The sequence below is a fragment of the Triticum aestivum genome, chromosome 5B, assembly GCF_018294505.1.
Source record: "Triticum aestivum cultivar Chinese Spring chromosome 5B, IWGSC CS RefSeq v2.1, whole genome shotgun sequence".
Taxonomy (NCBI): domain Eukaryota; kingdom Viridiplantae; phylum Streptophyta; class Magnoliopsida; order Poales; family Poaceae; genus Triticum; species Triticum aestivum.
The window spans coordinates 297,236,297-297,245,878 of NC_057807.1; the positions used below are offsets into that span (position 1 = coordinate 297,236,297).

The window sequence follows — 9,582 nt, forward strand, 5'->3', positions numbered from 1 at the left end:
AGATTGGATCGGGAGGGGGGGGGGACGGCATGGGGGGGAGTGCGGGTGGTTGGGTTAGGGTTTCCTAGGGTGGGGGGGATATGGGAGGCCGGTTGGGCCAGGGAGGAGTTGGGCCGGATGGCCCAGTTGGCCTGGGGCTTTCCATTTTTTAAACCTTATTTTCTTTTATAGTTTATGTTTATTTGTTTTCTTTTATTTCACATTTTAGTAAAATACTACAGTGGCAAGAAAATAGAGGTTGCAAGCTAAGCCACAGCCACAAACCACTTAGCATCGAAGCAAAAATAGTTTTGAAATTGTTTAACATTTTGAAAGCATTTAAATAATTATTATTGTTACTATTTTATTCATTTTAGAGTGTTTAAACATTTTATAAAGGTGTGCTTTCTCCACCATAATTACCTATGCAATATGTGGTTCACTCCGAACATTTTAGTTTTAATATTCGAAAACTTTTATTCTTTGGTTGATTTTGAATTTGAATTTGAATCAGTTACGAACTAACACGAGATTAGGAACAGTAATCGAGGTGACGTGGCATCATTAGCAGAGGATCACTGTAGCTTAATTACCCGGGCGTCACAGTCGTCCCTTGAGCGAGTGACGGCCATTGCGGGCGGGCCTTGCCCTGCCGGTGGTGTTTGGTTGGCTGTTGTCCTTCCATCGGGGGTGGAGGTGTGGATGGCTCCATGTTCCCCTCGGCCGTGGTGGTGGGGTGGCCGACGACGCATTTTGCGGTGGTGGTCGCTGGTGCACGGCGGGGAGCGCGACGGTGTGGCGGATCCAGGCGAGGTGTGCAACAAGGTAGTGGAGGAGGGTGGTGTGCTAGCTCTGACGGTGGCGGCATCGTGAGCTCAGCCATGAAGGCGGCGTCGCTGAGGAGGCCCTGCCAGGAAGGAGATCCTAGCTGGCAGCGGGCGGTCGGCCGCCTCCGCGTGAGGGGCGGGCGGTGATGCCTCAAAGGAGTTGGCGCTGGAGTGGTCGGAGGCATGGGTCAGATCCATTCCTGTGGCAGTCCCCAGATGTGGGTGAAGGCCGGCGTGGTGGCTCTGGCACTTGCTCGACATGGTTGGATGTTGCTGCTCCTTGGTTGTGGTTGGTGGATTGGGCCGCATTCTCCCTGCAGTGCGGGTGGGGAGGAACACGGCTGTGCGGCTTCGACGGCAATTTGTTGCGGTGACAGCGGTGTGAGGCATCTGGGTCAATGCTGACCGTAACCTTGGAGGTGTGGAGATGCGTGGATTATGGATGAAAATCATGTCCGGTTCTGACCGGGCCGGCGGTGATGGCACCCGTGGGTGTCGTTCTCCTTCTCAGAGGCGTCGTCAAGTGTGTCGCCATCCCCCTCGCATGCTCGGGGTTGGCAGCTGTCTCCGGGCGAAAGCCTTGATTCTGTGCTGGATCGACACGATGGCGGCGTCTTTGACGTCGTCCCTCTGTTGGGAGCATCGTGCCAGGAGACTTGATGATCCTATGTTGCACTCCTCTGGTGTTTGTCGTTGCCTTGATCGATCTGCTCCGGCGCTTACGGTCGTCGCTGGTGATTCCAAGACGGTGCCTTCTTCTGGAGTTATTGTTCTTCGGAGGTGACTGACGTCGGTCGAGACGCGGCGAGGCTCTCGGTTTTGGCAGGCTATGTTGCGTTGTAGTTGTGTTGTCGTGTGTGGATGTTTGTGGCTTGCCAGATGTGGAGTTGTGCTACGCTCGTTGTTCGCAGCGAGTGGTAGTTGTCTTGTATTTGATATTCTCTTCTTTTGTAGAGCTATGGTACGAAATTTGCGTACTCTTGAAAAAAATAATCCGCTAATTCGCTTTTCTTTGCATGGTAATACGTGTCTCATTTATATATCATCATAAAAATTATAAGAATTATTGTACAAACGAAGCAACATGTGATTGAATAGTTAGGAGGACAATATATCCCCAACCAATCAGGGTTTAAGTCTTAGACTTTGACATTGGTGCTTGAATTTTTCTACCTTGTCTTCAAACCTTCAACCAAGGAGAACGCCATGCCAAGCCAATGCTTATAGTCGTCGTTAGGTGGTCTACGAATCTAGATGTAATTTTTATTATTTATAATGTTTGTTTTATTGCCATGATTAAAGATGAATAGATTCAAAGTTTCTCGTAAAAAAAAAGTCACTAGAAGTGTAGAACAACGCCACAAGTTTCTTCCGAAGGTCAAACAACTTGGATGCATGAAAAATCTTGCAACGAATTTTACAACAGATGTACGCGGTTGATGAATAGATGTACACGATTGATGCTCCAGCACCGCCTTTTCGGGTTTCTAGATCCTTAATTACTTACCCATGCAATGTTCCAAGGAGTTTCTTCAACAATCGGTTGGAAGAGTCAGTGTCACAGTAAACCTCTACTCTTATAAAAGCAGAGTTGATGATGGTGGTATGCCTATCATTCTGTAATATAGGTCGTCTTATCTATATCTGACAGATAGAAGGAAAACCATGAGCTATGACAATTTATCCACACTCTTCTTCACATTTGCAAATAAGACCTTTCCTTGTTCATCATTTTCATCCACAAGATAATCTACTCATACAAATGCATCCTGATGTTCAGTGCAACGAACGGGCATCTTGCTGGTATATACGAAATCCCTGAATTTGCCACTGGCTAAAAAAGTACTCCCTCCGTTTTAAAATAGATGTCTCAACTTTAGTACAACTTTCGGACAGAGCGAATGTTATTTTTCTTTATTTTCATAAGACAATCTGCACTCATGAGAACCATTTGCTGTGCTATACTGCTATTACAAAGTTCCCTCCTGCACTTCATTGCTTGCTGATATAAAAAGGAAAACAGTCGCTTAAAAGTTCCTTCAGAGATTATGTAGAATTTCGACGGCAATAGCACATACGACATGCTACAAGAGCAGTCTACCAGATCGCATATTTCGAATTCGAACCACTAGTCTGGCAAGCAAATAACAAGATTTTAACCGACACCAAGTAGGCAAAATGACAAGAACTTGCAAACGCCTAAACATGCCCAAACACAATCTAACTAAGTGTTAAAACATCACTATCTGGAATAGTGTTCATGAAATTTCCCTCAGCAACTCCTGCACATCTTCTACGGTTCTGAAACCACCAAAGGAAAGGTCCAAGCATTTGTTTTTTAAGCCATGTAACAGGAAAACCACTTATGTTTTACTGAACTTTTTTAGTGGTACTTTGTAGGACTCGACACCATAACACAACTTTGTTTCTATAATTTACCCATGCGACAATAATTCGATCATTTTCCTCGTATTACTTTGCGAGGGGGACGAATCACCATAGTAAGATTTGCTAGCATTGCACACTATTTGTTCTATCCACACTGAGCCCAAACTCATTATCTATTTCTCTGAATATAGCCTAGAGAGCTAGCAAGCTGCTGACCATCATCCCATCACGGAACCAACATAACAACATACATATGCCGGTATGAAAGAAGAAGAAAAGGACAGTTCACAAACCCACAAAGACACGTAAACCAAAGCCCGAAGGTTCAAAATGGCTTAAGAATCAAAGCAAGGCTTAGCGAAATAACCAAGTTGCTCCAGGTGGAAGTACTGCTGGCCCTTGAAGCAGAAGTCTTGAATTCTATAGTTCCTGAATAGACGTTCCCGTTTACAGAAGAGGTGGTTTGATTAGGTGCTCCAGTGTTCTTGCATGCGCCTGTTGGTGCCCCAGCCTGCAAACATTTCTTCATGAAACTTCCATAACAACAATATGGCATTTAAAGTGTAAATGGTAAGCCCAGAATAGGAATGGTGTCCTCTTAAATATATGGAGCGGAGTCATGCTGATACGCCTGATCGTGCATAAGGTATTCCATTTTTAGTACTGTTTAATTATATATAGAAGTCTGGTTGGAAAACATCTTCTGATGCTAATGCGAATTTACACCAAATTCTGGGACTACAGTTTTTTGTTGGCACAAAATTTATGTCTTCACAATTACCTGGCAAGCAGCAATGGTGTTGCAACCACATAGCGTAAGGCCGTTGATTCTGTCCTGAACATCAAAAACACCACCACCATCGCTTCGCTGCGCATGTCACATTAAGAGCAGTTCCATACTTACATTCAATACCAGATATATCTTGTTTGTATTTGTCTGAACTGGGCATAAAGTATTATATTACCATGTAAAAATTCACAGCTATGTAGTTCGGGATTCTATTTCCAGCTGCAGCATAGCAAGTTTGGACCATCTGAGGTAGTCCAACAGAATTCTCTTTGCATGCTTCACTCTCAACAGGAATTGTGGGGAAATAATTTTGCATAAATAGAGACGCAGATCTTGAGTTTAGTGGCTGTGATTCCTTTCTGTTTGGACAAGTGCTAGGGTCAATACCCGGATCTCCAGCTGTCATGATCACGGGAAATAAAATGTAAACATGAATGAATGCTCAGAGAAAATTAGTAAAGTACTCAAGATAAATCAATTAGAGTTAAGTGCAAGTTAAGTGATATATTCACAGGACTACCAGTATAAAACTCCTATGAGAGCAAATTTGTAGGAGAACACAAATCTTGCATACAAAATAACTCCGGATCAATGTTTTAAGAAGCAAATACTGATCAGATAATGTATATTCTGATACGGTAGGATATAAAACATTCAATTGTCGTGCAATCTTTTTTATTGGTTTAAGCACCAAAACAGCATGAATATATTTTGAAAACAATTGAGGTGGTTCTTAATTCATCAAACATCTAATGGTATGCTGGGATCATCTCGATCACTCAAGGGAGGGTTGATCCCTTCTCTTGTTGCGTAACTAGCACATGAGTAAAAAAATTGAATATCCCAGAAAGGACAACTAGCACACGAGCTTGATAATACATATATAATGGATCAACTCTCCATGGATTGAAGACTAGTTCATACCCTTGCCAAAACCAGCCAAAGCAGCCAACAGTATGTCTATCAACTCCTAAACTAAACAAAATGCTCTGGTACTTCAGCTTTGCATGCTTCATAATTATATGCTGCAGTTACCACACCGCTCATACTTTACTTCACTATTAGTGAAGAAGCAACAAAATTAAAATAATCCGACCGACAAATATAGACAAATATAGTCCCGCGTTTGCTTCAGATGTATTTACATAGTTGCTCCTTTATGCAGAATATAGTTATTCTCAAACCATAATATAAACTTTCGTGTTCAAGTGGTTGACTATGCATTCTTTAAGGTAATTAGGTACCGATGACAACATTGACTATGCATTAGACTCGAGAATCCAGAACATACATGACTTGTGTGAGGCCATAATATAATATCATGATCATGGCAGATGAAAAAACATTATTAAAGGAGTCATTGATGAGATTATTAAAGAAAACAGGGAAATGAAAAAACTACACAATTAGCTCTTAACTTGGTTCTAAATCAGAATATGTTCAGCTCACAGTCATCTTTGGAGTAAATTAATCACACAAGAATCTCATGGTCCAATATATTGGAAGTTGAAAGGCGAAATGGATGTTAAACAAGGTTCTCAAGACAAAGAAACAACAACAAAGCCTTTAGTCCCAAACAAGTTGGGGTAGGCTATCTCAAGACATAGAAAGCCAAGAAGAAATTTGTATTTTGGGTTTTAGATTTGCAAATTGTTGTATAGCTATCACTACCTAGAATTCGATAGAAACTCTGTTTTTTTCACTGAAGCCCAGAAAGCCATACTTACACTCATTCTCCAGCAAATAACTCCACTGGTAAGCTATTCCTTCGCTAGACTCCTTTGAAGCATCGGAAGTAAACACAAGCAACCTGTGGTTCTTTGCAACCATATCTGTGACGGTGGGCCATTCCTGGCCGCTCGTTGGCATTTCTGAGATAGGGTACCAATACTTCATCAAGTCAGCAGCAGTAAACAGTTTGCTCAATCTCATCGGGGCATGTACGTAATCCTCGATGAATATTGTAACAATCTCTGTGGGATTCTCAGACAGAAATGCTTCCACCTCTTTCAGTGTGTCAATTGCTGGTTCCTAGAATCACATTACATTTGGACATTAGGAGTCTGATCGCCTTAACAGCTATACATCTCGCAAGGTTAGTGATGAATTCAGAAAGGAATCAATTAACTTCCATTCCCCACATTCTTTAGTTCCAATTGATTAACACACTGTAACAATATTATCCACAATAGAACCGTAAGAGTGACAAAACAACGCTAGTCTTCGTGTTCATGAATTTAATATACGAGTTGACAGAGTATTATAACCGAACTTCATTTGATTTTGAGGTGGCTTAACGGGCTATATGATCTTTGCTTGCGGCATCTCTAACTATTCGGTTAGCGTCTTTCACTTAATGAATCACGCGTTTTTCAAAGCATTACTCTTCCTGAGTGCGGGTTCGGTGATTCATGCCATGTCGGATGAGCAAGATATGCGGAAGATGGGGGGGCTTGCCTCCTCCCTTCCTTTGACCTATGCCATGATGCTCATGGGCAGCTTATCTCTTATTGGATTTCCTTTTCTAACAGGATTTTATTCTAAAGATGTGATCTTAGAGCTCGCTTACACAAAGTATACCATCAGTGGGAACTTTGCTTTCTGGTTGGGAAGTGTCTCTGTCCTTTTCAGTTCTTATTACTCCTTTCGTTTACTATTTCTAACATTTCTAGTACCAACTAATTCATTCGGGCGAGACAGATTACGATGTCATGATGCGCCCATTCCTATGGCCATTCCTTTAATACTTTTGGCTCTCGGGAGTCTCTTTGTAGGATACTTGGCCAAAGTGTGACCTGTTAGCCCATAAGTCAGTACTGTGACGAAGCGGCTGTTGCTCACCCAAACAACGAAATGCCAAATAGCTTGGCATCTGCAAAGAAGAGAACTTACGAAAGCGGTGAAGTTGTAGCATTGCCCTTGCAAGGAGTGGCAGAGCCAGACATCACCGCCGAAGTCATACATATCCAGCATCAATCCCCTCACTCCATTCTGCAAACACCATTATATCGAAGAATCAAAAAAACTAAAACACCCCATCCTATAAAATCGCGAACATATAACCCCCCAATTCCGGGGGTGATCCTCCTTTCAAAAAAAAAAAAATTGGCCCATGTATTCAGGTGCAGTTACCCTCAGTTGGTTGGTGACAGTGTCCTCCTGGTTGTAAAACGTAACCCTCTCAACCCCGGTGCGTGACGGCTCGCCGACGATGGAGAATGAATTATGGGTCACCAGCCATGAGTATCTGTTAAAGGGCAGCCCCTTCACCTGGACAAACACAAGCATGCCCCATCCCATGGTTGAAGAACAAAAGAGATGAGTAATTGCCCAACACAGACAGAGTAATAGTAAGTACTCCCTCCGTTCCTAAATGTAAGTCTTTTAAGAGATTCTACTATAGACTACATACGAAGCAAAATGAGCGAACATATACTTTAAAAGGCGTCTATATACATCCGAATATAGTCTCTATAATGAAATCTCTAAAAAGACTTATATTTAGGAACGGAGGGAGTACAAGCTAGCGCTCAAGGGAATGCAAGAGATTACGATGGAGGTGGGCTGGATGGCCAGGTCCCTGATGCAGGACGGCCGCGTCCTGCCGGCGGCGGCGCAATCGCCGCAGTAGAGGCCCACCCCGCAGTCGCGGGCCGCCGAGCACGAATCCCCGACCTGCAAACAAGACCCAGCGGTAAATTCAGGCTCCCTCAAAGATCGCACAACTTTCATGAAGAAACAGGCACTGAGACATAAATCAAGTTCATGTATCACTCTCGCAGAAGAAGGAGATAGGAACAATATGCTCATGCCATCAGGAATTATGGGCAGGCAGCAAGGGTCAGATCGAACTGGGCAAGAACTTGGTGGGAGACACAGCAGGTAGGTAGTAACACGCAAGAATCGGAACCGTGGAGAGGATCGGACTGACGAATCGGGTACCTGGCAGGAGCAGGGGACTAGCAGCAGCAGCGCGACGTGGAGCGAGAGGAGGAAGCGGCGACGGGAGAGGCGCGCCATTAGTGGCCACCAACCACTCTCTCCACCATGGAGTGAGCTAGTGATCTGCTGCTGCGAGAAGGGAAAGAGGGGGAGACACTACATGGTTGCCCTTTTTCTCTTTCTTTCTTTCTTTCTTTCTTTCTTTATTTTCGAGGGACAGCGCCGGAGGAGGGTCAAACCGTCAACACGCTTTCCCTTTGTTTTTCGTTTTGTTTTCCTGATGGGATCCCCCGGTCCTTTTCTTTTCAGAATTAACCGACAGCAACGAGCAATGGTAGTTACAGTATATCATAATTTGTGGACTCCCTCCATCCCGAAATACTTGTCCCAAAAATGAATGTATTTAGACTTATTTTAGTTATAGATACATCTATTTTATCCATTTTTAGAACAAGTATATTTTTTCGAACGGAGGAAGAACATGATTTGAGAAAAAACATACCCCTCCGATCTATATTACATGTCCTTCAAATAGATGTATCTAACATTGAAATACATCTATATAGATTCATTTGAACGACAAGTAATATGGACAGAAGGAGTAGAAATCTCCACATGAGTTTGGAGTGCTAAAACTTTTTATATGAAGTGTAGAACAAATGAATCCTAAATTTTGTATTTATATTGCATTCCTACGGAAAATCTTTGAATCAAAGAGGCATGTAGTGAATATTGTGGCATCATTTCAATAGATCTTTTGTAATCTAATTCTATCCAATGCAAAAATATGGTACACACTATTGCCGTACTTTTGAAAATAAATAAATAGGGACACAAAGAGCATAAGCGCTCCCCACTAGTAAAATAGCAGTCTCAAAATAATCTCCGCATCCTCATGCGCTCTTTTCTTCCTTTCGTTAATGTTATCGAACGACTCTCCCCGTTGCCAAGCTCTGTCATCAGTCATCACCACGAGCCACATCATACCACTTTAGAGAGCGGTTGGAGGCCAGTTGGGAGAGAAGAGAGGTATTGTCAGGACCCCGACTCGATGTCACATCGATCTAGCCGGTAACACCTCATATCACTTTGCGGCCTCACGCACGGTATTCCCATGGGTGTCACCTTACCTTTGCCCGGGACCGTTTGCGCCTTTTGGCTCACGTATATGATAGTGTCGCTAGCATCCATATGATAAGGAGTCCGGGCTGACATGACTAGTCGTAAACCCAAAGTGGCACAGACTTACAGGGACAGGCATCCATGACCCAGCTTCGAACGTGTCGGTCATCAGCAAGTGGGTCCGGGCTGTAGCACTGGGCTAGCAGGACTCCGGTAAACCGGGCTGTAGCGGGCTAACAGGACTCCGGTACTCAAAGCGTGACATTTCCCCGAAGGGACAGACACAGGAACGAAGAAGGACACATGCCGGCCAGCCTAAGTGTTCCAGAGCAGTAGCAAGCTACCATGGCTCAGCGGTAACACTAGGAGACATTTCCCGGTAAGAGAGGCTACTAAAAATAAACAACTAGATAGTCAGATCCCACACATACCAAGCATTTCAATCATACACACAATATGCTCGATATGTGCAAATACAACGAAGCATCACAACATGACTCTACGACACAAGTACTTTATTTAAGGCCCAGGGAG

The 9,582-nt window shown here is 43.5% G+C and overlaps 1 protein-coding gene across 1 annotated transcript; it reads right to left on the minus strand.

Moving 5' to 3' along the window:
* Nucleotides 1-3,305: 3,305 nt before the first annotated feature.
* Nucleotides 3,306-8,162, minus strand: LOC123111493 (PI-PLC X domain-containing protein At5g67130). The gene is made up of 8 exons (XM_044532298.1): nt 7,927-8,162; nt 7,537-7,659; nt 7,117-7,254; nt 6,877-6,975; nt 5,712-6,015; nt 4,160-4,383; nt 3,976-4,062; nt 3,306-3,705 (listed from the first exon to the last, which is right to left on the minus strand). Exons 1-8 carry the CDS (start codon nt 8,002-8,004, stop codon nt 3,520-3,522), a joined length of 1,239 nt encoding a protein of 412 aa, XP_044388233.1. The 5' UTR covers nt 8,005-8,162; the 3' UTR covers nt 3,306-3,519.
* Nucleotides 8,163-9,582: the final 1,420 nt, after the last annotated feature.